Source organism: Pipra filicauda, unplaced genomic scaffold, assembly GCF_003945595.2.
Source record: "Pipra filicauda isolate LSUMZ 115617 unplaced genomic scaffold, ASM394559v2 scaffold421_size600610_pilon, whole genome shotgun sequence".
Classification (NCBI taxonomy): domain Eukaryota; kingdom Metazoa; phylum Chordata; class Aves; order Passeriformes; family Pipridae; genus Pipra; species Pipra filicauda.
The window spans coordinates 110,677-137,288 of record NW_024104556.1 but is presented as its reverse complement, the minus strand read 5'-3'; the positions used below and the strand labels follow the sequence as shown (position 1 = coordinate 137,288).

The 26,612-nt window shown below is 58.7% G+C and overlaps 2 protein-coding genes across 3 annotated transcripts in view; both read right to left on the bottom strand.

Annotated features, from left to right (window-relative positions):
- Positions 1-525: 525 nt before the first annotated feature.
- Positions 526-5,961, bottom strand: CPLANE2 (ciliogenesis and planar polarity effector 2). The gene is made up of 5 exons (XM_027711365.2): positions 4,697-5,961; positions 4,447-4,617; positions 2,255-2,379; positions 2,058-2,188; positions 526-833 (listed from the first exon to the last, which is right to left on the bottom strand). Exons 1-5 carry the CDS (start codon positions 4,833-4,835, stop codon positions 611-613), a joined length of 789 nt encoding a protein of 262 aa, XP_027567166.1. The 5' UTR covers positions 4,836-5,961; the 3' UTR covers positions 526-610.
- Positions 5,962-8,413: 2,452 nt separating this feature from the next.
- The window catches only part of FBXO42 (F-box protein 42), a 45,719-nt gene continuing 27,520 nt past the window's right edge, over positions 8,414-26,612 (bottom strand). For both annotated transcript variants that reach the window (XM_027711364.2, XM_039385591.1), the window contains exons 5-10: positions 13,524-13,677; positions 12,502-12,612; positions 12,188-12,284; positions 11,286-11,342; positions 10,692-10,808; positions 8,414-10,042 (exon numbers count right to left, since the gene is read on the bottom strand). In XM_027711364.2, coding sequence (XP_027567165.2) covers positions 8,987-10,042; positions 10,692-10,808; positions 11,286-11,342; positions 12,188-12,284; positions 12,502-12,612; positions 13,524-13,677 — 1,592 coding nt within the window. In that variant the 3' untranslated portion in view covers positions 8,414-8,986. The remainder of the gene's footprint in view (positions 10,043-10,691; positions 10,809-11,285; positions 11,343-12,187; positions 12,285-12,501; positions 12,613-13,523; positions 13,678-26,612) is intronic.

Sequence of the window (26,612 nt, the reverse complement as noted above, 5' to 3'; positions counted from 1 at the left end):
CCTTCAACCTCTCCAGTACCCCAAATCCGGCAGCCTCCACATCCCATTGCACCCCAAATTCTCAGCATCCCACTTACCCCAAGGCACCTCAAATCTCCCAGGACCCCCATCCCAGCACCCCAAATCCTTCAGCACTTCAGATTCTCCTGAACCCACATCACTGTGATCCCACTGCACCCCAAATCCCCCCAAATCCCCCAGCACCCTGATCTTCATCAACCCCCAGCACCCCAAATCCTCCAGCATCTGCAGCCCCCCAAATCCTGCAGGATCCACATCCCCATGATCCCATTGCACCCCAAATCCCCCAGCACCCCAATCTCCACAACACACAGCACCCCAAATCCTGCAGGACCCACATCCCCACGATCCCACTGCACCAACCCTCCCAAATCCCCCACACCCCCATCTCCACAACGCACAGCACCCCAAATCCCCCGCACCCCCATCCCAGCACCCCAAATCCCCCTGCACTCCAAATCCTCTGAATTTCAGGAACATGTAGGAAGTTTAGGCACCCCGGGATATTTTTCATAGAAAACACAGATTTTACTCAAAAAGCACCTTTTCTCCTCCCGCCTCCCCCCGGAGCCGCCCCCTGACAGGGGGATCAGCTGGGGGGGGTCCCCTCCTCCCCCCGGGCCACCCCCGCGGCGACCTGGTCCCTTTTCCAGAGCTGCTCCGCCAGGGAATCGAGGATCGGGGCCGCCCGGGCCAGCCCGGCCCGCGCCCCCCCCGGGGCCGCCCCCGCGCGCAGCACCCGCAGCCCCCGCTCGGCCTCGAGAGCCCGCACGTCCCGCTCGGCCACGGCCGCGTGCGGGGACAGGTCGGACCTGCGGGCACGGGGGGTCAAGGGAAACGGCAGCACCCCAAAACCCCCCCAAAACACCCCCAAAACCCCCAAAACGCCCCCAAAACCCCCCCAAACCCCCCCCAAACCCCGCGGGAGCTGCGGATCCATCAGTGCGACGAGCTGGGAACGGGCTCTGCAGGGGGGAGACGGGATGGGGCAAACCTGCCCTGGGGGGGGACACGAGGTCACGGGTGACACCAACACCCCAAAAATCCTCCCAAAACTCCCTAAAAATCAGTGGATGCCGTGAACCCGTGGAGTTCATCCATGTAATGAAGTGTTGCCCATTCTCAGCCTGCCCAGGGATGGAGTGGGGTGAAATGTTGGGGGTGCAGATGGGGACACGGGGCCAAGGGTGACACCAACACCCCAAAATACCCCCCCCAGATCCCCTGAAAATCAGTGGGAGTTGCCAATCCATCAGTGTAACGAAGTGTTCCTGAGACACCAACTGGTGTGAAATCTGGGGGTGCAAATCCACTCGGGGGGGGCACCCATGGCCAAGGGAGACCCCAACACCCCGCAAACCCACCCGTAGGGAGGCAAAGCCCCCTAAGAATCAGCCAGAGCTGTGACCCCCTGGGTGTAATGAAGTGCTGCACGTTCTCAGCCTGCCCAGCGATGGAGAGGTGAGAGATCTGGGGTGCAAACCTCATTGTGGGGGGACACACTCAGACAGGGGAGACCCCAACACCCCAAACAATCCCCCCAAATCCCCCAAAGCCGGTGGGGACTGTGACCCCACCAAACCCAGCAGTGCAATGAAGTGTTGCCCGTTCTCAGCCTGCTGAGATGCCAAGGGGTGAGAGGTCTGGGGGTGCCTGTGGTGGGGTGATACAGGGTCAGGGGAGACCCCAACACCCCAAGCCCCCTAAAAACCAGTGGGATTTGTGACCCCATCAAACCCATCAGTGTAACGAAGTGTTGCCCATTCTCAGCCTGCCGAGATTCCAAGTGGCGTGAAATCTGGGGGTGCAAACCTGCCCGGGGGAAGTTGGGGGGTGACACAGGGCCAGGGGAGACCCCAACACCCCAAACACCCCCCCAACAAGCCCCCTAAAAACCCGTGGGATTCGTGACCCCATCAGTGTAACGAGGTGCCGCCCGTTCTCAGCCACATGAGATCCCACCCGGGAGGACTCTGGGGGTGCAAACCCCCTTCGTGGGGCGCTGCCCCCCCCCGGGCGCCCCCCCAAAAGGATACTTGGTGCCCACGACCACGGTGACGAGCCCCTGCCCCGAGAGGCGGCTCAGCTGCGCCGGCAGCTCCTCGAAGGACGCGCGGTCGGTGAAGGAGAACAGCACCAGGACGGCGTCCAGCTCCTCCCGACAGGCCTGGGGGGGGCAAACAACGTCAGGGGGGTCCCGGGGGGGTCCCCCCGCCCCAAAAAAGGGACTCACGGGCAGCAGGTGCTCGAATTTCCTCAGGGCTCCGTCCCCGCAGTCCCAGAAGTGCAGCTGGAAGAGGACGGGCCGGGCGCTGCCCCGGGGCTGGGCCGGCCAGAACACCGTGGTGGCCTCGATCCCTGGGGACACACGCGGGGCTGGGACCCTGGGGGGGCACACGGGCACCGACACCCCCAAAAACCTCCCAAAACCCCCGAAAAATCACCTCAAACCCCCCTAAAAAATCAGCCCAAAGCTCCCTACAAAACCACCCCAAAGCACCCTAAAAAAATACCCAAAGCCCCCTAAAAATCACCCCAAAGCCCCCTAAAAAAATCACCCCAAAGCCCCCTAAAAATCACCCCAAAGCCCCCTAAAAAAATCACCCCCAAACCCCCTAAAACTCAGTGGGAGTTGCCAATCCATCAGTGTAACAAAGTGTTGCCCGTTCTCAGCCTGCCCAGGTAGGATTTCCCTGGGGTGAAATCCAGGGTGCAAACGGGGACACGGGGCCAAGGGTGACACCAACACCCCCAAAAATCCCCCTCCAAACCCCCGAAAACCCCACAGGGGCTGGGAATCCATCAGTGCAATGAAGTGTGAACGGGCTCTGCCCAACCAGGGATTGAATGGGGGTTGCAAACCTGCCCTGGGGGGGGACACGGGGTCAGGGGTGACACCGACACCCCCAAAAATGCCCCCAAATCCCATAAAAATGAGCAGCGTCTGTGAACCCATCAGTGTAACGAAGTGTTGCCCGTTCTCAGCCTGCCCGGGGATGGAGTGGGGTGAAGTCTGGGGGTGCAAACCCACTGATGGTGGTCAAGGGAGACACCAACAATCCCAAAAATCCTCCCAGAACCCCCCAAAAATCAGTGGGAGTTGCCAATCCATCGGTGTGATGAAGTGTTGCCCAGTCTCAGCCCCCTGAGACACCCGGGGGGGGAAATCTGGGGGTGCAAACCTGCCTGGGGGGGTGACACGGGGCCAGGGGAGACCCCAACCATGGGATCTGTGCCCATGGAGTCCCTGTATCATCCCACGGGGTTCCTGAACCCCCCCAGGGGCCCTGCATCCCTCCTATGGGGTCTGTGCCCTCCCCACAGATTCCCTGCATCCCCTTTGGGATCCCTGAACCCTCTGTGGGGTCCCAGAACCCACCATGGGGTCCCAGAACTCCCCCATAGAGTCCATGAACCCCCTCTATGGGATCTCTGCACCCCTCCTGTGGGGTCTGTGCCCTCCCCATCCCTGTATCCTCCCATGGGGTCTCTGAATCCCCCCAGAGGGACCTCTTCGTGGGGTCCCTGAACCCCTTCTGGGGTCCCACCATCAGGGGTCCCTGAATACCCCCATGGGGTCCCGGACCCTTCCCCCCAAATGGTCCCTGACATCCCTGTAGGGTCCCAGAACCCTCTTTGGAGTCCTACCACCCCCCATGGGGTCCCAGAACCCCCCCAAAGGGCCCCTGACATCCCTGTAGGGTCCCAGAACCTGCTGTGGGATCCCACCATCAGGGGTCCATGAACCCCTTCAGAGGGTTCCTGACAACCCTATGGGATCCCCAAACCCCCTGTGGGGTCCCTGAACCCCCACATGGGATCCCAGAGCCCTCTATGGGGTCCCACCATCAGGGGGCCCTGGATATCCCCAGAGAGTCCCAGAACCCCCAAAAGGGTCCCTGACATCCTTGTAGGGTCCCAGAATCCTCTATGGGGTCCCACCATCAGGGTCCATAAACCGCCCCCCCAGGATCCCTGACACCCCTATGGGATCCCAAACCCCCTGTGGGGTCCCACCATCGGGGGTCCCTGTGCGCCCCTATAGGGTCCCTGTTCACCCCTATGGGACCTCTGAACCCCCTATGGGGTCCCAGAATCCTCTATGGGGTCCCACCATCAGGGGTCCATGAACAGCCCCCCCCAGGATCCCTGACACCCCTGTGGGGTCCCAAACCCCCTGTGGGGTCCCACCATCCCCACCAAAGGGTCCCTGAATCCCCTGTGGGGTCCCACCATCAGAGGTCCCACCACCCTCCCAAGGGGTCCCTGACACCCCCTGTGAGATCCCAGAACCCTCTATGGGGTCCCACCATCGGGGGTCCATGAACACTCCCCTCCCAGGGTCCCTGAGCTCCCTGTGGGATCCCAAACCCCCTGTGGGATCCCAAATCCCCCTCCAATGGCTCCCGCCCCCCCGGGCCGTACCGAGGGTCTCGTGGTGCGCGGGGGTCGCGGCGGTCCGGGGGGTCCGGGGGGTCCCGGCCAGCGCTGCCACCAGGGCGCTTTTCCCGACGCCGCTTCTTCCCACCAGGAACAGTTTGTAGGGCAGGGTGGGCACGGCCAGGGGGGGCGGCAGCGCCGGCCGCTCCAGCAGCCCTGGGGAGGGGGGACGGCGGTTTTGGGGCGGTTTTGGGGGGTTTTGGGGGGCTGAGCCCGGGCGGGGCGGGGGTCTCACCGAACACCCGCCGCCGGTTCCGCTGCAGCAGCGACTCCAGGTAGGGGCGGCCGGGGGGCGACAGGAGCCAGCCCCGCTCCAGCGGGGAATCCCGCGGATCCTGGGAATCCTGCGGATCCTGGGAATCCCGCTCTGCCATGGGACCCCCCGCGCCTGCGGGACACGGAGGGGACCCCCCGTCCCCCGGGGGTCACTGCACCCCGCGGCTCTGGGGGGGCGGGGGGGCCCCTCTGACCCCCCCGGGGGCTCTGGGTCAGCCCAGGGAGGCCCTAAAAATTCCCTCGGGGTCCCTAAAACCACCCATGGGGTCCCTGAATCCCCCCATGGGGCCCCTAAGTCCGCCCAGGGGGTCCCTAAATTCCCCTCTGGGATCCCACCATGCTCCCATGGGGTCCCTAAACCCCCTGTGGGGTCCCTAAAAGCGCCCGTGGGGTCCCTGCACCCCCCTCTGAGGTCTCTGCATCCTGCTATGGGATCCCTAATAATTCTCCTGGGGTCCCTAAAGCCCCCCATGGGGTCCCTAAAACTGCCCAGGGGGTCCCTAAAACGCCCATAGGGTCCCAGCATCCTCCCATGGGGTACCTAAAAGTTCCTTTGGGGTCCCTAAAACCGCCCAGGGGGTCCCTAAATTCCCCTCTGGGATCCCACCATCTTCCCATAGGGTCCCTAAACTCCCTGTGGGATCCCTGCACCCCCCTCTGAGGTCTCTGCATCCTGCCATGGGGCCCCTAAAAATTCTCTTGGGGTCCCTAAAACCCCCCATGGGGTCGCTAAAACCACCTGTGGGGTCCCTGAACCCCCCTTGGGGCCCCTAAAATTCCCTTGGGGTCCCTAAACCCCCCCGGGGGTCCCTGAAACCACCCGTGAGGTCCTCGCACCCCCCTCTGAGGTCTCTGCATCCTGCCATGGGGTCCCTAAAAATTCCCTTGGGGTCCCTAAAACCTCCTATGGGGTTCCTAAACCACCTGTGGGGTCCCTAAAACCCTCCACAGGGTCTCTAACCCTCCAGGGGGTCCCTAAAATCCTCCATAGGGTCCCTAACCCCCCCAGGGGGTCCCTAAAACCCTCCACAGGGTCCCTAAACCCCCCAGGGGGTCCCTAAAACCCTCCACAGGGTCTCTAACCCCCCAGGGGGTCCCTAAAATCCTCCCATGGGGTACCTAAAAGTTCCTTTGGGGTCTCTAAAACCGCCCACGGGGTCACAGAAGTCCCCCCCGGGTCTCCAAACCCCCCTCGGGGGTCCCACCACCCTCCCAGGGGGTCCCCGCCCCCCTCACGGGGTCTGTGCCCTCCCAACGGGCTCCGTCCCCCTCCCCAACATTTAAAAGGGGGTGATCGCAGCCCCCCTCTCCCTCCCCGCGCTCTGTGCCCCCCGAGCCCCCCCAGTTTGTGTCGCCACCCCCCCAATTTCCCGGCGCGGTCCCTTTAAGACGCGGCCCCTCCGCTCACCGCCGCTTCCGCGTGACGTCACACAAAGGGCGTGGCTAGAGCGAGACCACGCCCCCGTCACCGCGCATGCGCCGGGGATGGGCCGGGGCGGCGCGTGCAGAGCCCCCGGCCCTGCTTCGGGATCCGCAGTTCCCAACACTGCCCAGTTTGGGATCCTCATCCCCAAATTCCAGCCCCGACAGGCTTTGGGGTCCCAAATTCCAGCCCTCCCCCCGGCTTTGGGATCCCCAATTCCCAGCCCTGACAGGTTTTTGAGTCCCCAGTTCCCAGATCCAGCAGACTTTGGAGTTCCATCCCCAGTTTCCAATCCCAACAGGCTTTGGGGTCACTAATTCCAAACACTGGCAGACTTTGGGGTTCCCATCCCCAAATCTCAGCCCTGACAGGCTTTAGGATCCCCAGCTCCCAAATTCCAGCCCCAACAGATTTTGGGATCCCCATCCCCAATTCCCAGCCCCAACAGGCTTTGGGGTCCCCAATTCTCCCAGGCTTTGGAGTCCTCCTCCCTAATTACTGACCCTGGAATGCTGTGGGGTCTAAAATCCCCCACACTGGCAGGGTTTGGGATCTGCAGTTTCCAGCCCCAGCAGGTTTTAGGGTCCCCATCCCCAATTCCCAGCCCTGGCAGGCTTTGGGGGCCCGAGTTCCCAGTTCTCCCAGGAATTGTGGTCCCCATCCCCAATTCCCACCTCTAACAGGGCTGAGGGCCCCCCCAGTTCCCAACTCTGGCAGGCTTTGGGGCTCCCATCCTGTTTCCATCCCCAACAAGACTTGGGGGCCCCAATTCCCACCTCCAGCAGGCTTTGGGGTCCCCAGTTTCCAACCCCAGTGAGCTTTGGGGTCCCCATTCCCAATTTCCATCCCTGACAAGCTTTGGGATCCCTGGTTCCCAGCACTCCCCCCTTTTCCTGAACCCCCAACCCTGTTGCCTCCCTTCCCCCCCATTGCTCCTGGGACACATATTCCCCTTTTTTCACCCCCAAAGACCCCACATTCTCCCTTTTTCACCCCCAAACTTTTGGGAATGGCAGCAGGGAATTCCCCTCCGTGTCATTCCCTCCCTGAAATCACTGACCATCCATTTCTTTTCCTTTTTTTTTTATTTGTTAAACCGCTAAAAATTCCTTGGGATTGGGGGGGAGGGACCCCCACGAACCCCCCAAAAATGTACAGAAGGTTTTAAATATCACCGGAATCGCTTCCCGTTCCTGCAGTCGGGAATGACGGCGGGGGGGACACCTGAGTCGCGGGGGGGGCACCTCGCTCACAGCACCAGCGGCTCCCGGGGGATCCAGGGATCAAAGTTTGGGAGGAATTCCTCGTTAAGGGCACAGAACATGCGTTTCCATGGCGGGGGTGGAGCAGGGACGGCCCCGGCTTGGTGGGATTTTCAGGATGTAAACGTCGGGAAAACACCCCTCCAGGGGTGCCCCGCGTAGGGAGAAGGAATCAACGCTCCATCCATCCCTTTCTTTTTTTGGGATGGATGACCAAAAACATGCAAAGGGGGGTGGGAATCGCTGCCGAAGCCCCGACCGCCTTCCTAGAGGGAATATTTCACAGCTCACCCTTGGTGCTCCTGAGGTTTCTGGTTTTTTTGGGACAGGGACAATTTTGCTTTTCCCTTGGGACAAATCATTTTGGGATGGACAGGAGAGGTCGGGTTGGACCAGGGGTTTATTTACAGAGGTGGCAACAGGGTGAAGCAAATCCCTCCCCATCCCCACACGGCTGGGATGGGATTTAAGGCTCCGACCGGCAAAAAGCTCAGTGGGAATGGGGGGAAACAAAAATCCCGGGAAGGAGGGACCACATCATGGCGCTGCCGGCGTGGGGAGGGCTCCCTGTTTTCGGGGTCCTGGAGGTTGTTGACCAAAACCTGGCAGAATCCACCTGTTTTTCCCACCCCCCGGAGGGGAAAGGGAAGGACGGGGGTTGTCCCAGAAGGACGCACAGGTTCAATCCCTTGGGATTTGAACGGAATCCTTGTGGAAGGAGGCACGTGCAAAGATGAGGTGAAGTTGCTGCAGAGGCTGCTCACGCCCTCAAATTCACCAATATCCATCCTTTTCCCTGGAAAACCCACCCTGTTCCCAGGCTCCAAGGGGCTGGTTTGGCCTTGAACGGGTTTGGGATGTCGAGTGAAATGAATCCTTGAAGTCCAGAGGGGAATTGGCAGCCAAATGTCTCCATTTTGGGGAGATAAGTGATCAGATGGGATTGGGGCCGATCCCGAAGCCTGATCCAGCACGGCAGGGAGAGGAGGGATGGGAACAATCAATATATTTGGCATTCTGACACAAAATCCTGTCCTTTCCTCCTTGTTTTGGCCCTGCCCAAGGACAGGGGCGAGAGCGGCAGGTGAGGCAAAAAAAAAGGCATCGTGTTTGTGTCGAGCAGGATTTCCCAGCGCTGGGCATTCCCAGCGGGATATTGCTGCTGTTCTCCTGAGGGAGCCAGGCGTGGAATTCACCTGGCTCCTTCCTCCTGCCTGCCAGAGTTTGGGTCGTTCCTACAAAACCAGGTTCACTCAAACCCCATGAGGCTCTCAAGGAGCTCTGGAGGGGTTTTGGAGGGACGAAGCCTCCCAAACCCTCAGAAAATCAACCTTCTGGGGGTCCCGGATGGCAGAATTCCATCCACCCCAAATCCCTGGGGTCCTTCCGCCACTGGCTTCACTGGGGTCTGACTGGGCAGCACTGGAGGCTTTGCTCGGACTTTTATTGGTTTCCTGCTCCCTAATTCACAGTTTGGTCGCTGTGTGACGGGACGGGGGCCGGGAAGGACCGGGAAGAGCCGCGGGAAGGGGGAGGACGGGGGTGGCGGCGGGCTGGGGCCGCATTATCTCTTTGCTCGCACAAAGTACAAGGCATTTGTTTTGGGGTAGTATTTGACGTTCTGTTTCCTGTCCATGAGGCCGCCGAAGATGATGAGCTCACCCCTGCCCTGCACCACCGTGTGCAGGCTGGTCTCGGGGGGTCCCACCACGGAGCTGCTGTTGAACACTTTCCACTTGACCCTGCCCCGCTCCTTGGTGTCCTTAATGTCCAGCACGTACATCTGCATGGGCTTGCAGTTCATGCTCTGGTACAGGGGCTTGCCCACGTTCAGGGACTGGGGCGGGTGGTGGCCGAGGCGCCGGGCGATGGGCGGCAGGGAGTGCCCGTCCCCCTGGGCCGCGCCCGCCCGCGCCGGCTCCGCGCCGGGGGAGCCCGGGGACGACGCCGGGGGGGGACTGAGCGCCGAGGAGGCCGAGGCGGCTTTGGAGGCCAAGGCCTTGACGGCCTCCAGGCTGCGGCGGAGCGCGCCGGGGGACACGGGCAGGGAGCCGGGGGACAGGGGCAGGGAGCCGGGCGCGGGCGGGGGGCTGTGCAGGCCGTTGGTGTGCTCGGGGGGGATCCGCGCGCCCGCCGTCCTGCCCTCGGCGCCGTCCAGGGCCTTGTGCTCCCAGCCCGGCTCGGCGGCGCCCAGGCGCAGCTCCCCGTGCTCCGGCAGCGAGCCCCGGCGCGGCCCCGGCCCCACGCGCGGGTCGAGGCCCTCGGCGGCCGAGGGGGTGCCGGGGGACAGCGCCTGCCCCGGGCTGTCCGGGGGGGCTCCGGGGGACGCGCCGTCCCCGTTGAGCACGGGGGAGCCGTCCCCCCTGGCCGGGGACAGGCTGCCCTCGCGGGAGCCCGCCGGCGTGTGCCGCTGTGCCCGCGGGCGCAGGGTGCCCCAGCGGCCGTTCACGCAGGGAGCCTCGTCCGTGCTCCTCACCGGGGACTGCGAGCGGTATTCCCGCGACTCCGGCACCAGGGCGGGCGGCGTGGCACTGATGGGCGACGGGCGCGAGTTGAGGCTGGGGCTGAGCGGGGCCCTCCCGCTGGGGGCTTGGCTGAACACCACCACACACTGCCCCACCTGCCGAGAGAGGAGACGGGTCACGACACCGCGAGGAGCCCCCACACCGGGAAGCCAGGGGCTGGGGAGCGGGCTGGGCAGGGAGCACGGGGCGGGATTCAGGAGCCCAGGTTCAGATTTTGGAGCCTGTGTTGGGATTCAGGAGCCCAGGTTCAGATTTTGGAGCCTGTGTTGGGATTTAGGAGCCTGGGTTCAGATTTTGGAGTCTGGGTTGGGATTTAGGAGCCAGCATTGGGATTTAGGAACCCGGGTTGGGACTCAGGAGCTTGGGCTGAGATTCAGGAGCCCAGTTTGAGATTTAGGAGTCTGGGTTGGGATCTGGGAGCCCAGGAGCCCAGGCTGAGATTCAGGAGCCCAGTGTGAGATTAAGGAGTTCAGGTTGGGATTTAGGAGCCTGGGTTGGGATTTAGGAGCCTGGGTTCAGATTTAGGAGCCCGGGCTGGGATTTAGGAGCCCAGGTTCAGATTTAGGAGCCTGGGTTCAGATTTAGGAGCCTGCGTTCAGATTTAGGAGCCCACTTTGCTGCTGAGATCACACCCCCAGGATGATGGTGGGTGGGATCGGTGCTTTGTTCCTGTGGCCAGGGAATGTGCCCCAAGGGCAGCAGGATGAGGGCTGTGTGGGGGCAGGGACCCCGCCGTGCCCGTACCCTGCAGGCAGGATGGCACCACAGCTCCGGCGCTCCGTGGTCCTCGTTCTCCACCTTGAGCGGCTGCCACGTCCAGGGGTTGGCCTGCATGTGCAGCAGCCACGCGTCCTTGAAGAGCTGCGAGGGAAGGGGGCACGGTTAGGAGCCTGGGGAGAGACTCAGGAGCCCAGGTTGAGAATTAGGAGCCCAGGCTGGGATTTAGGAGCCCCCTTTGCTGCTGAGATCATCCATCCCATCAGGATGCTGGTGGGAGGATTTGTTCCTGTGGAAAGGGAATGGTGACCCAAATCAGGAGCTGACTGCCTGGGAGTGACCACACCTCACCATGGCCACGGATAAATCCCTTCATTTCCATCTCCTATCCCAGTCCAAAGTCAGGGCTCATCCTTCCAAGGCTCAATGAGCTGCTCGGAGAGCGCCTCGGGGTTTTTCCCTTAATTAAAGCAGCTCTAGCAACACCTAAACAGCTTCTCTGGAAAATCTCCCGCGTGGGCGCCCGGATATGAGGGATAAGATGCCCCTTGGTCCCCTCCTGCCCCCAAATGCATCCCCCAGGGCTCCCGGTGCCGTGTCCCTGCTCCCCCAGGTACTCACGGCGTTGGGGCCCCCGCAGCCCCCCAGGATGAGGATGGTTTCGTTGTCCAGGACGATCTGCAGGGCAAAGAGCAGGGTCAGGGCTCCTGCCAGGCCTCCCAGGGCACACAGAGCAGGTTCTCAGCTGCACGGGCGCTGCTGGATCCTGCCTGCCCCGGGCTGGGCTCTGGAGCGGGGATGGAGAGCCGGTTCTGCCGGGCCTGGGGCAGAGCAGGACGGAGGGTTCATCCCACGGCCTCGGCCCAAACCAGCTCCTCTCACCCGGGAGAGAAATCTCCCTTCCCAAAGCTGAGCTGAGGCACAGGGGCCTCAACACCCCTCTCCAAAGGAGTGGGAAGGTGGGAGGATTGTTTGGGAGGCAGGTGCTGGCAGCAGCGTCTGTGAGTGCTGCTGGTGGGCGAGATATTCCCTCGGGCTCTTTTCCCAATGGATGAGGCACGTTGGAGCACAGCCCGTCTCTGCTGGGTGCCCTGGTGGGACGAGCCACACTGGGAATCACTGGGAAGGCAGGGATGGAGACACCTGCACCAAGCCAGGTGACACCCATGAGCTCCTGCCCCGGGCAGCAATCAAACAGGCGCTGCCAGCCCGTGCTCGGAGCGGGAACAGTCCAGAGCCACTGGATCCTGGGATCGGGAGAGCGGAGCAGCCACAAGGGCCCCGAGCCAAACCACCCTGTGCTAACTCTGCCCTGATCTGAGCCGCCCCAGGGCACGGGCCTGGGGTGAGAGCAGCAATTTGTGTTCTACAAATGTGCAGCAGAGCTCTGAGTCACGCCCAGAGATCAGGAACAGGGAGGGAAAGGGAGGGCCCGGCGGGCAGGGGATCCTCGGATAACTTGGGAATGAGCCGGGCAGAGCTGCCTGGCAGCGGGAAGGGAAGCTGAGCCCGGTCTCTCTCACCTGGGACTGGCCCCCCCGTGGGTGAGGGCTGGGCCCTGAGATGCTGGGCTTGGACCAGGCCCACTGCTCCAGATCCAGCACCCACACGTCGTTGCTCCTGCAGGGACGAGACAAAGGGATGAGGCACAGCCGGGGCCTGGGAGCTCTGCCCAGGGCACAGGCTCAGGGCACACGGGGTTTTTGGCAGGCTGGAGCCTTGGGATTTGCCACAGGAGGTGTGCTAAGGCAGCAGTGAAATCCTGGGGAGAATTCCTTCTGAAACACCAGGAGCTATCCCGGGACATCCCAACACCCGCTGGCTCATCCCAACTCACATCTGCCGAGATCCAAGAGATCCCCCAAAAACAATCATCTTGTCCTCGATGACACAGGAGGAATGTCCTGCCATGGGAGGGGGGCCGTGGGTGGTCATGATGCAATTCCACCTGGGAAAGAGGCAGGAAGACGTTCACCATTGGGAGGGAAAGGAAAACACTGGATGAACAGCAAACAAAAAATCCCAGGGGCCGGCAAAGAACATGTTCCAGAGGAAAACCACCAGGAAAACCTCCGAGTGTCCAAATAATAACGAAACTAATTAGAAATCCAATGTGCTAAACATTTTCAAGGCATGAGCCAGTCCCGTGGCCAAGGTGGGAATATCCCCCCTTCCAATTAAGTTTGCCCCGAATTCTTTCCAGGGAGTTTAATTACAGAGTTGTAACAACCAAAGTGCCCTGGATAATTGATACTTGGGAGGATGGAAAGTTCTCAGTGGGAGAGGAGCAGGAATGATCCCTTGGATACAGCCTCTGCTGCTTTCTCACACGCAGGATCGGTGGCAAAGCTGGGTCTAAAATCAGCTAAATGGTGCTGAAAGGGAACAGGAAAATTCCTGCCAGCTCCATGGGCACTGGATGCTCCATCCAGGAGCTGTAGAGGCAGGGATTTATAAAATGATGGAGAAACCTGCTTTCTCCCAGCTCCCTGAGGGAGCTGAGTTTGGATCATGACTAAAAACAAGACCTCCAGCAGTTAAAGCTTATCTCAGAACCACCTCCCTGCTCACAGCCAGTGTGATTAAACACTGAAACATCCAGGTGGGAAACCTGGATTGGGATGCTCAGGGAGCCTGGAATATTTTAAGTACAAATCAAGAGCCCTGTGGCAGCAATCAGCACCCAGGAGGTCCCTGAGTGTGTCCTGTCCTTGGCTCCACTGCTGGGTTGTGGCTTTGCTTTTGCTTCAGAAAGAGCTTTAGAGATACCCCTGGGACACCAGGAGCATGCCCAGCTTCCCAGGAGTTCCCCCAGCTGCATTCCAGGCACATTGCTCCGGGATCAAAGCCTGCCCTTACCAGTTTTTGGAGGGTGAGTAGGTGTGGATCTCATCGAAGAACCTCTCGGGCTGGTGCAGGGGGTAAGGGCTGGGCCGGGTCCACCCCCCAAAAAGCACCAGCAGATCCTTGTAGACCACCAGGGTGGCCCCAGCCTTGGGGGAGGGGTAGGAACCTGGCAGGGATGGAGAAGGGCAGGGTTAGGAAAGCCATGTCTGAACAGCAGCCCCCGACTCCGCGGCGTTTCCTCCCGGAGCGTCGCAACACGGAGACTCCACCTCGCAGAAAAATGAAAATAAAGGGGGGAAAAAAGAGGGAAAATTAGAGCTGGGAGCCTGGGAAGAAAACTCCTGCCAATTTGTGTCAGCATAATTAGTAGGAGACTGAAAGCACATCTCAAAACATCTGTCACTCACTGGCAGGAAATTGCTGGTTTTCCACTGTATCCCTTCAAATTATTGCTTTAGCACTGAATAAAAGCAATAATTACCTCAAATACCTACTGACTGCTCTCCCCGAGGAAGGAGGGGGAAGGAATAGCAATTCCAAGGCATCGTGGCAGATATCTGGGAGCTCACGAGGGCAGCACACACTGAACCCCGTTTCTGCAGGATTAATCCCTGAACTTTGGGTGAAAATGGAGGCACTGCCTTGGACAAGGGATGGAGTGACAGGACAAGGGAATGGCTTCCCACTGCCAGAGGGCAGGGTTAGATGGGAGATTGGGAAGGAATCCTCCCCTGTGAGGGTGGTGAGGCCCTGGCACAGGTTGCCCAGAGAAGCTGTGGCTGCCCCATCCCTGGAAGTGTCCAAGGCCAGGTTGGACGGGGCTTGGAGCAACCTGGGCTGGTGGAAGGTGTCCCTGCCCATGGCAGGGGGTGGCACTGGATGGGCTTTAAGGTCCCTTCCAACCCAAAGCATCCTGGGATTCTGTGATTCCAGTGGAAGGTGTCCCTGCCCACAGTAGGTGGTTGGAATGAGATGATCTTTAAGGTCCTCCCAACCCAAACCATCCGGGATTTTATGATCCCAAACCTCTCGGAGCAGGAGCAGCTTCAGTGCCAAGAGCCCCTTGGCAAGGGCAGCTACAGAAGGATCAGATCCCTTTGAATTTAAGTCAGGAAATCAGCCCCAATCCACTGCAAAAACCCAACCCCTGTCTGTCCCAGGAGCCAGAGGTGCTGTGTCACTCCCTGGATGTGCAGGAGCTGTTGAATTGCTTCCCAGGAAAAGGCAAAGCCTCTCCAGCCCGGGTGGACTCAGAGCATCCTCATTCCCACATTGGTCATCAGCACCAGGCACATTCCTCCACCTCCACAGTCACTCTTTCCAAATATTCCTGAACACATCATCCCAAATCCATGGCAGGGTGCCCAGCTCTGGGAACGGGGCGGCTCCAGGGCACGTGGCCACGGTGCCACCGTCCCCTCTCCCGAAAAGGCCGACGGACCCTCTGTCCCCTGCCATGTCCCCATGAGACTCAGGGGCACATTTTTAGCAGGGAATGACACAGAACAGACTATTTTTAAAAGAAACCAGAGCAGCTATTTTGGGATGTTACAGCGGAGGGAAGAATTCCATGGGTTCCAGGTGGGGGGTGGGAAGAGCCTGGCAAAAAGCAACCCCTGGCCTGACACAGCGAGATGGCCACGGTGTCCCTGAACCCTTCCCGAGGGACAAAGCACTCTGCTGCTCTCAGGGACATGGATATAAGGGAAAAACGGGAATAAAGCTGTGCAGGAGACAATTCCTGTGCTGGGTCACAAAGAGAGTGTGGCCAGAGCTGTGCCAAGGTCCCTGTGAGGTCGAGAGTGCCACAGAGGGTCACACTTGCTTACTCTTTGTTCCCAAATTCCAGTTTTCCTGGCTTGCTGTGTGTGCAAGTCACCCACACCAGCAGGTTCCCAGCCCGAGTATTTCCCTGGAAGTGCACAGTCGTTCTCCCAAGCTTGGCATCACGAATGGAATGGCCAGAAACGTTTCCACCCGCTGTGGGGAAACCGGGCAATTCCCTCGGGGATGCCACGAGGAGCTGGGCTTAAAATGGGTGATTTTGAAACAAAAAGGGGCAGCTGGAGTAATCCCAGGATGGAGAAACACTGGCACATCACTCAGAAAGGTCTGGGATGGTGCAGTGACCTGAGAGTCACCCCGGCTGAGCAGGGACCGGCTCTGGTGAGTCAGGCCCTGCACACAGCCCAGGGCAGGGCCAGCCCCGGTTTTTCAGGAAGCTTTGCCTGTTCTGGGCCATTGTCCGGATGTAAATGAGCCGAGTTTCGGTTCTGCAGTGCAAGAAAAGGCAGAATTTTACAAGTCAAAGAAGCGTTGGCCTCTCAAAGCCTCTTCCAGCCGAACAACCTGGATACCCACGGGATACCTCTGGATGCTCCCTGCAAATGAGGTGCACCAGGAGCATCTCCAGGGATCTGGCGTTGAAGCAAAACACGTGGAAAATTGCAGAATTCACAGTGTTTATCCCTAAAGCAGGGGAGAGCTGCTGCCAAGGTCCTTGGGAAGGGCAGGACTCCCGAGGGAGCCGGAGCGAGGCCGGAAGGCGCCGGAAGCTTTGTGAGCTCAGGCCTCAGGTATGTGGAGAACAGGGCACGGGGACATCAAAGGGGCCCCACCGGGACATCAAAGGGGCCCCAACAGGACCTGCTCAAAGTCCAGGCCCTTGGGAGGATGTGGGAGTGGCCTTTCCAAGGCTCCCAGAACACCTGACACGGGAGGGCTCCTCCCACTCCGGGACCGGGATGGGGATGGCCCAGGGAGCAGAACCTCGCTGGTTCATTGTCCCGGTTCCCACTGCTCCAAAAGGGCTGTTTCCAATTCCACACCCCCAGCACAGCACCCAGCCCAACATCCAGGTTATCCTTCCCTGGGGACAGAGATCCCAGCAGGCAGAGGGTGCAGCACACGAACTCCCTCTATCTCCCCACAGCTCCTGGTGCTCTTTCAGCCACTTAAGAGCTGCTCCAATCAACTTCTCCCCCAGCTGATGGATTTTCCTGGCTCACAAAGCCAAGGAAACCCAACCAACCAGGGACCTCCGGCTCCCACGGATGTTTGGAAGAGCCATGCCAGGCTCTGGTGGCTCCCCACACGAGCTTGGGGTGTTTTATCCGGGCAGGATCTGCCCTTCTCAGCAGTTCCCAAAGCCCATTGATCCGGCCCTGTAATCCTGCCGGAGCAGCACGCGCCGGGATTAACGGACACAAAGGGAGAGCCCGGCTGGGAGGGCACGTGGAGCACGGATTTCCAGACCAGCCTTTCACCTCTGGTGGGTGCAGCCCGGGGAGACTCCACAAACGAGCACCAAGAGGAGCTTGAAATACAAAGGGCAATGAAATGGGTGATGGGATTATCCAGGGGGAAGGATTGGCTCAGATCCATGGGGTTTGGGGGAATACTGCGCTGGAGCAGTGCCAAGGGGGGAAGGGTAAAACATGGGAAGAGTTGTGTATGGGAGACAAATAGTGGGGAGTTTTATTTCTGGAGAGAGGTGAGACAAGAGCCACAACTAGGGGCTGGTTTTGCTGGATTTGATGGGTTTTTCCAGCCACCTCAGCTCCAGCAAGAGACAACTCCAGGGGCTGATCACCACCATCCGACCGGATTTCCATGAAATACCCGGATAAACAAAGCCATGTTTCCAATTCCAAAGCCAAGGAATTAAAGGGAGCTGGTCCAGCAGCCCATGAATTTCAAATGCAAAGGGATTTGAGGTCCCAGGTTCCAAAGCCGCCCTCGAGCTGCACCCCAAAGGTCCGAGGGCAGGAATCATGGAATGGTTTGGGTTGGAGGGACCTTCAAGCTCATCTAGTCCCAACCCCTGCCACAGGTGGAACTTTCCACCATCCCGGGTTGCTCCAAGCCTGGTCCAACCCTGCCTTGGACATGTTTTCCCAAGGCAGGACAGTCCTGTCCTGCCCATGGAGTTGTTCCTCCGTGGGGTTCCATCCTGTTCCCCGGGAGTTTTGTGTCTCTGTGCCAGAGGCTGTTTTCCAGCCTGGCTTTACTTACTAGTCCAGCTTTTAATCTGGCAGAGACTTAAAACCTCAGTTCCAAACTGGACCCCCGATCCCTCCCCTGGCATCATCCACCCCGGCTGAGGGATTGCCTCCACCACCCCAAGGTCCATCCCCAAACCTGTGTGACAAATCCCCAAATCCTTCCCTTTCAATTGGAAGCAAAACCAGAGCAGGAAAAAGGAAATCCCTCTGCTTCCCAGGCCAGCCAGGACTTTTCCACAGCCATCTGCAGATTCATCCCAAAGTTTTTCCCCTGCCAGGTTACCCAAAGGGAAGAGGACAAGCAGCAGCCCAGAGGCTGGAACATGGGATGAGCATCCCAGCAGTCCCAGCACTGGGATCGGATTTGAGAGACACCAAAGGAGAACCCCTATGGGAAGAGCAGACATCTCCATGGAATGTTGCACACCTAAGTCACTTAGGACTCTCTGCTCAGCTGCCTCAGATCCCAGCACCTGACAGTCACCTGTTTTTATTCCCAAAATGTTTAAAACGTTGGGATTCTGAACATTTTCCAGACTGGCTTTGACCAGGCCTGTCTAAACCTTAAAGCCTTTAAAAGCCACCAAAGTATCCCTTTCCCTTTCCAAAGCCACAGGAGATTTACTGTTCCCTTCCCAAAAACCCCCAAATTCCATGCTGGGAATCAGGCAGGAATTCAGCCTCATATGAATTTAAAGGAAAACAGAACAAGACCCAATTTGTCTCCTCAAAAATGAGATAAACCCTTTGCAGGCACAAATATCTGAATATCTGCTGCCTGGGACACCCTGCTCAGGAGGGAAGGGGGGGATATCCAGAGTTTTTTCCCCAGTTTTCGGGGGTGTGTCACCAAACCATGGCAACCCCCCATGCTTACACACAGCCAGAATTCCCGGTGGCCGATTCCCACCCCGCGGTGACAGGGGAGTGTGGGACAAGCCCGGTCAAAGCGCCGGTGGGGAAGGGAAGGTTCGGTTTCCTACAATCCCTGCGAGGTGGAGGCAAAACCCCGTGGGGGAGGAGAAGTCAGGATAAGTCACCCTGGAGCTGTTGCAACGGTGGTTGTTTTTTTAAGCCCGGAATTCGTGAGGTGCCGCTGGAAAAGGAGAGGCAGTGCCCTCTGAACCCTGAGCAACAGGATTGACTGAGTCACTCCCGGCTAATGCCGCCAAAAATGTCCTGATTCAGCACACTGAGCAAACACAGAGAGGTGCCAAACGCCCCGGGCTCGGCCCCTTATCTCCCAACAGCCACCGATGGGATCCTGCAATTCCCACACCTCCCACGGCAGGAGGGGCCTCCCTGGGATCCATCCTGAGCCTGCAGAGAGGCCTCCCTGGGATCCATCCTGAGCCTGCAGAGAGGCCTCCCTGGGATCCATCCTGAGCCTGCAGAGAGGCCTCCCTGGGATCCATCCTGAGCCTGCAGGAGAGGCCTCCCTGGGATCCATCCTGAGCCTGCAGAGAGGCTTCCCTGGGATCCATCCTGAGCCTGCAGGAGAGGCTTCCCTGGGATCCATCCTGAGCCTGCAGAGAGGCTTCCCTGGGATCCATCCTGAGCCTGCAGAGAGGCCTCCCTGGGATCCATCCTGAGCCTGCAGAGAGGCCTCCCTGGGATCCAGCGGGAGCCCTTCTCCCAGCAGCATCACCCTGAGGTGCTGCTGCTCCTGAGGGCAAGGGGACCCTTCCCAATCCTTTGGGATTTGGCCCCGTGGTCCCGGGAGCTGCTGTTGCAAAAGCTGCTCTTCCCTGTCTGGGTGGGTGGAATCCACTTTTCCCTGATCCACCTTTTCCTGTTCTACCTTTCCCTGATCCACCTTTCCCCGCTTCCATGCCTGGTGTTTTCTCCCCCTCCGAGTGACGCCCTGCAGACTTCCAAGGGATTTGAGTGACACTCTGACACCTCCCCAAACCAGCTCCGGAGCAATTAAAAAGCTCTGGGATTCCAGGGGAAGGGCTGAGCAGCTCCTGTCACTCGTCTTCCTCCCGGGAGGCAAAGGGAGGGATGGGAATTGCTGGATCGGGCTGTGCTGAGGGATAATTGCAGGGAAGGGCTGGAGGTCTGTGGGCTGGGGGCAGCTCTGCTGAGCTCCGCACTTTCCACCCCAGCCACGCTCCCAGAGAACCCCCAAATCACTGGTGTTCCAGGAAATGGCTGCTGTGGAATTTGGTGAGGTTGGAGCCACCACGGGGCTGAGAAACCTCAAGTATCCTTTAAAGGGCAGCCTGTGGGCACGGTCAGAGAGCCCTGGAATGGTCTGGGTTGGAAAGGATCCTAAAGATCATCTCGTCCCAAGGGCACCTCCCACTGTCCCAGGCTGCTCCCAGCCCCATCCAACCCGGCCTGGAACACTTCCAGAGGGGGGGAATCCACAACTCCTCTGGGCACAGTCAGAGAGGGCTCCTTGAGGAAGTGCAAAAAGCTCAGCATTGGGAAGAGCAGGGAGAGCTCCTCCCAAAATCTGCTGCAGGGACAACACTGGAGTGTTATTCACTGGAGTTACCTACTGGAATGCCAACATCTTCCCGCTGGAATTCCCAGTCCAGCACAGGAAGGGATACTTCATCCAGTTCTCTACAATTCCTTTACCCTCCCTTGCTGTGTCCCCCTTCCCCCTCATTTCCAAGCCGAGGTTCTCGCACTTCCATCACCCCAGGAGAGCACATTGCTCCCTCATTCCCGTAATTCCAAACTCCCTGAATATTTCACGTCAGGAACAAGCATCCCCCTTTTGGGCTGCAGACAAGGGTGAGCCAGTGCTCCCCCATTCTGCATGCCTGCCCCATTCCAAGAGATTTCTACAGCAGATGCTTTGGAAGAAGACCAAAATCAGGCTCCGGAGCGCGAGGATTTAACGAGGCTTTGGGAGCACATCGGGCTGCTCTTGGTTTAAAGTGCACAGGGAACGCTGCCTGGTCAATCCCGAGTATTACACACGTAATCCTGGCGGATAAGAATCCTTCAGGCACAGGCACAACAGCGGGAAAACGTGGAAGGAGCTGCTGCCGATAGATGTCAGCACAGCCTTCCCGAAATCCCGAGCAGGACCTTTCCCAAGGCTCCTCAAAGCTGCCTCCCGGGTGACAAGGCTGATGCAGCCGTGGGACGACAGTGTTTTATCCCACTGCCCCCCCCGGGAGGTGGATGTACCTTCCCGGGAGGGAATAACTGGATGTAAAATCACCCTGGAGCTCGTGGGCAGGGAAAGCCCCAGCCCTGCTCCCTCCCACGCCTCCGGGAGGACGGGAGCAGCCCCGGGAAGGAGCGGGAGCAGCCCCGGGAAGGAGGGATCAGGCTCTGGGATCAGGCTCGTGGCTCCCTCTGTGCTCACAACACATTCATGACAGGAGGCAGCACCAGAGCCAACAGCCCGGGAGCGGCTCCACCGTTTGAAGCCTTTTTTCCCCGAAAAGGAAATCCAAAGGGAGGTTTGTCATGGATGCTTTGGCTGTTCCCGCAGTGTGGAAACACCTCAACTCCAAACTCGGATGGGCAAGGAGTTCAATTCTCTGCAGGGCCAGGAAATCAAGGAAAAATTCCTTAGAGGAAAAAAAAAAGCTCTTGGAAAATCAACCCTAATTCCTGCTTAGGGTTTAAAAGATGGGAAGCCTGGACTTCAGGAGCACTGAAGAGCCAATGGTCCTCCAAGGCTTTCCCAGGGGGAGGAGGTGCTGCTGCCATTGGGGATTTCTGCTCATCATCCCAACAGCACCAGCCCAGCCCTGGGAGTGTCCAAGGCCAGGCTGGACGGGGCTTGGAGCCACCTGGGACAGTGGGAGGTGTCCATGGCAGGGGGTGGCAGTGGATGGGCTTCAAGGTCCTTTCCAACCAAAACCGTTCTGGGATTCTGTGACAATGCAACTGGAATAGGGAATTCTCTTATAGGGAATATGGAGATAGATGTATGGATGGATCTGGAGAGAGACAGGAGACAGGCTGAGAGCTGGGGGTGCTCACCTGGAGAAGAGAAGCTCCAGGGAGACCTTGGAGCCCCTTCCAGTGCCTAAAGGGGCTCCAGGAGAGCTAGAGAGGGACCTGGGACACAGGGAATGGCTTCTCACTGCCAGAGGGCATATTGGGAAGGATTCCTCCCCTGGGAGGGTGGGGAGGCCCTGGCACAGGGTGCCCAGAGAAGCTGTGGCTGCCCCATCCCTGGGAGTGTCCAAGGCCAGGTTGGACGGGGCTTGGAGCAACCTGGGATAGTGGGAGGTGGGATTGGATGGGCTTTGAGGTCCCTTCCCACCCAAACCAGTCTGGAATTCCAGGATTCTGACTCTCAGACATTTGAGACCTTCAGAAGGTTCCAACCCCCCTGGGAGTCTCCAGGTTCTGAGCACCACCCAGACCCAACTCCTTATTTGTCCACACAACGATTCCCAACTCCGATTTTCACAGATCAGGATTTTCTTATTTCCAACAGAGCTGCAAAGAGTTTTCCCCAGTTTTGGTGCAGCAAATCCTTCCAGAGGGCCCAGGGGTCGTGTTTAACATGGGCAGGTCCAGCCCCTCCAAGCCCTCCAGGAACTGGACTCAGTGATCCCTGTGGTCCCTCCCAGCTCAGGATATCCTACAGAATCCATATGCCCCTGCTCCAGGCCACCTTTGAGCATCAAAACAGGGACCAGGGAGGCTAAAAATTCTCTGTGTCCATCCCAGAGGTCGATAAAGGAAACAGAGGGAAACATTCCTTCATTAATCTCTGGAGGGATCTGCACGCAGGGAGCTCCTCTCCGGGAATCTTAATCCCACAAGGGTAAAGCAAGAAGCCCTTTTCCAGGTTGGACTGCTCCATCCATGGTGGCAGTGTGTTAAGGAGGACTGCTCCACACTGGAAACCTTCTGGAGAAAGGAATATTGTGCAGGTGAATTTCAAATCTGGAATAAACCCCTCATCATCCAGGAGAGGAGAATCACCAGAATGTTCCTTATCAAGATTCCTGCTCTATTCAAGGTGCAGGTTTGCTGGTTTTTGCCATGGAAAGATCCAGCATCCTCTGGATTAAAACAAACTCATGGATGAACTGACACATGGGATCTCCATTCCTGCACCAACATCCAGGTGCTCAGCTCTTCCCTCAGGTCCCCAGACCTGTCCCGAGGGAAGAGGGAAACCAGGTCATCCCTAAAACACCCACTTCCCTTGGAGCTGCTTCCCTCCCAGCCTCCTCTGCTTCTGCCTCGGAATTCCCTTTCCACAAACTCCCCCCACACCAGGCTGAGCTGCCTGGGGCAGGCCAGGAGGGCATCCTGAGGGAACATCCTTCCCTGTGGGAGCAGCACGTGGGACAGAGGAGCCCCCCTGACCTGCTGCCAGAGCTCCGGGAGCCAATTCCCCACGGCAGGGGCTGCTCAGCCACCAGGCTCTGTCTGGAGATAAAGATCTGCTGAACTTCCAACTCCTGCAGCACATAGAGAGTGGGAACAGGAGAGGGAAACTGCCCAGGGGGTTTGTCCTGCGGGGACAGAACCACCTTTGGCAGCCCCGGCTCAGCCAACACGGGCTGAGTCTGACACGAGCTGGGTCTGATGCCACGGCCCCGAGTCCTGGGCACATTCCCAATTCCTGGGCTCATTCCCAGTTCCTGGGCACATTCCCACCTCCTGGGCACATTCACAACCCCTGGGCACATTCCCAATTCCTAGGCACATTCCCACCCCCTGGGCATGTTCCCAATTCCTAGGCACATTCCCACCCCCTGGGCTCATTCCCACCTCTGTGTGCAGGCAGACTGGCTTCTTCAAAGCCATTCCTGCCTCCAGCCCCACATTCCTGTGGGAAGCAGTGGCATCCCGGTGTCCCTGCACACCTTGTTGGAGTTGAACTGGCTCTGTCCCCCCATCCCAACCAAGAACAGAGGAATGAAGTTATGGATTGACTTTATGACCTCTACAGATATTGGGAGCAATTGGGAATGCTGCAGGAATACCTCAGAGCCAGCTGGGATGAAGGGCAGGACGCAGCCAGTTGGGAACAGGGGGAGGGAGGGATGGTGGTTTCCAATGTGGGATTCAGGAATAGGAGGCACGGGAATGTTTTCCCCCTGGTCGTGGTAAATCCACACTCATTTCCCACCACACTGACCAGCTGAAGAGTTGAGGCTTCAGAATCAAAGCCTTTCCAACCACCAGCCTCTCCAAACCTTTTTTTGTAGGGAGCAGATTCCCAGGCAGAAAATCCTCCAGGAGCCACAAGAGACCCCCAGAAAGAGGAGGGGAATCTTTGGGCTTTTCCTACCGGGGTCAGCAAAGGCATTTGCAGGATAAAGCCTTAAAATGCTCCCTTTTCAGGGGGGTTTTGTCCCTGTGTGTCCCTGGATTCATTCCTGCAAGGGCCAGGCAGGGTCTCCATCCAAGGAAGGATCCATAAAACCGGTGCCGGTGGAACGACGGCTCCAGGTGCCAAAAAGCTTTTCCAGGTTAAACAGGGCCAAAAAGGGCACGAGCTGGAGGAGGACAGAGCCTGGCAACTCCCAGGGAGGGGAGAGAGATGTGTGCTGGAAACCTAAACCTGGGCATTAATCTCCTGGAATCCAGCCCTTGGCAGCGCTTTCCAAATGAAGCGTCACAGCTTATGGAAAATAAAATGCCTTCCACTGGATTTGGTTGGATTTTTCATCCCCTGCCCTTGAAATGTTTCATCTTGAACATCACAAATTCCATCCGAGAACATTTTGGGAAGCACCCAAGCGAGGAGAGGGACAAAAGGACATCGTGGCTCCTCCCAGAGACAGAAGGAGGGGCTGGGATCCATCCCGGCTCCCCCCGGAGCTGCCAGACCAGCTCTGGGCTCCTGCTTCCAAGGGCAGGGATAAGGAGGAAACTGGGGGCGGGATAAGGAAGAAATGAGGGGTAGGATAAGGAAGAAATTGAGGTGGGATAAGGAAGAAATTGGGGGTGGGATAAGGAAGAAGTGAGGGGTGGGAGAAGGAAGAAATTGGGGGTGAGATAAGGAAGAAATTAGAAATTGGGGGTGGGATAAGGAAGAAACTGGGGGTGGGAGAATGAGGAAATTGGGGGTGGAATAAGGAAGAAATTTGGTTGGGAGAAGGAAGAAACTGGGGGTGGGATAAGGAAGAAATGAATGATGAAATAAGGAAGAAATTGGGGTGGGATAAGGAAGAAGTGAGGGGTGGAAGAAGGAAGCTCCGACTCCTCAGGATTAAGGCTGAATTTCCAAAGGGGTCAAGGCTTCAGAGCTCAAAGAGCATTTTGATGGTGGTGGAAAAGTCAAGGATTTTTGATGATAACGTGCAAGTTTTACCTCTGTGGAGGCACAGACAGGCCTTAGTGCTACTGAACTCCAAGGGCAACGAGGGAAAAACAAACCAGATCAGGAAAAGAGCTGGAAAAGCTTCCCTCTCTTCCAGGCTCCTTCAACACCACGGCAGCAGAAGGACAGAAGGATTTCCAGGCACTCCATTAACCTGCTCCACTTGGAAGGCTCAGACACCCACAGCCAGACACAGTTAGAGGTGTTACTCCGTGCCAGGAATCAGCCTTTCATTCCTTTGGATCCCTGGGAGGCTGGAGCGGCGCCACGGCTCCGTGTGCTCAAGGTGATCCCGAGTTTTTAGTCCAATTTAGGTTTGCCTTCAATGGAATGGGGTCAGCAGCACACAGGGACACCAAGGGAGTCCTGCAGCCCTTCCTTCAAGGGCTCCAAGTGGAAAGGAATCAGGTTAAATATTGCAGGTTTATTTTCCAAACCTGCCTCTCCTCGTCTCCTTCCTCATGTACATGGGAATTTTTGGGAAGAAACCTCTCACAGGTGGTGTCTTGGGACTGGCAGCAAACTCCAACTGGGAGATGCTGCTCTGGAGAGGCCAGGGCGGGATTTTGGGGTGTTTTTAACTGCTCGTGATGGTGCTGTGAGGGGAGTGACTGCAATGGGGGCAGAGCTGCAGTCTGGGGTCAGGGCAGAGAGTTTTAGTCCAGAGCCTCAGTTATTGCTCTTCAGGGAAAAGAATCATGGAACCATTTGGGTTGGAAAAGCCCTCCCAGCCCATGGATCCCCCCCTGTGCCCGATGCCCACCTTGTCCCCAGCCTAGAGCACTCAGTGCCACAGCCAGGCCTTCCTGGGACACCTCCAGGGCTGGGGACTCCAAACCTCCCTGGGCAGCCCCTTCCAGTGCCTGACCACCCTTTCCAGGGAGAAATTCCTCCTGATGTCCCACCTGACCCTCCCCTGGCACAGCTGGAGGCCGTTCCCTCTCCTCCTGTCCCTTGTTCCCTGGGAGCAGAGCCCGACCCCCCCCGGCTCCCCCCTCCTGTCAGGGGGTTGCAGAGCCAGAAGGTCCCCCCTGAGCCTCCTTTGCTCCAGGCTGAGCCCCCCCAGCTCCCTCAGCCCCTCCTGCTGCTCCAGCCCCTTCCCAGCTCTGTTCCCTTCCCTGCACACGCTCCAGCCCCTTTGGGTCCTTCCTGAGCTGAACTGGACACAGCTGATGCAAAGAAGAGGCAAAACACACCCAAGGACTGACCCTCAGCCACAGAGGGTTTAAATCCACACAGGAGGAGTTTCCCAGCACTCCCACAGCTGTTTTACTGCAGAACCCCTGAGCCCCGGGGCAGCCCCGGCCCCATGTGTGGTCTGTGCCCCGAGTGATGGTGCCACGCTGGCTCGTGGCCGTGGAGAGCTGGGCACCAGTGGGACCCCAGCTGCACCATCACCTCCCTCCCTGGGGAGCCCAGTCCTTCACCTCCTGCCTCCAGCCCCACAGAGCTCCCGCTGAGGAGGCAGCACCCCCGGGAGTTCACCCGGAGCGGGGCCAACCCCACGGAACTGCACCAAGGCTGGAACATCGGCTTTGAAAACTCCCCACGGCTTTCCAGAGGGATGATGAAAACAAGGCTGGTTTCTCTTGCTGGGGGCAAGGCTTTCGTGCAGCTTTGTCAAGGCCAAGCCCCTCTGCCTCAGGACTGACAGGGAGGTTCCTCCTCCAGCCTCCCACCACCCAGGGACCACATCTGACAGCACCTCCCACCCGGCACAGCCACCCCGGGCAGGGCACCAGGGGCTCTCCCCAGTCTCCCCTTCCTCCCTTGGGCTGCTGGGTTTGTTGACACAACACCATCAAAGACACCTTCCCCTCAGCTCAC

What these genes read in the sequence shown, in the direction of transcription:
- CPLANE2 (XM_027711365.2), bottom strand. Translation starts at nt 4,835, where the DNA reads ATGGCAGAGCGGGATTCCCAGGATCCGCAGGATTCCCAGGATCCGCGG. An exon ending in GAACCGGCGGCGGGTGTTCG is followed by an intron (nt 4,618 to 4,696) that starts GTGAGACCCCCG and finishes CCCCCTCCCCAG; the next exon opens with GGCTGCTGGAGCGGCCGGCG. An exon ending in AATTCGAGCACCTGCTGCCC is followed by an intron (nt 2,189 to 2,254) that starts GTGAGTCCCTTT and finishes TGCCCCCCCCAG; the next exon opens with GCCTGTCGGGAGGAGCTGGA.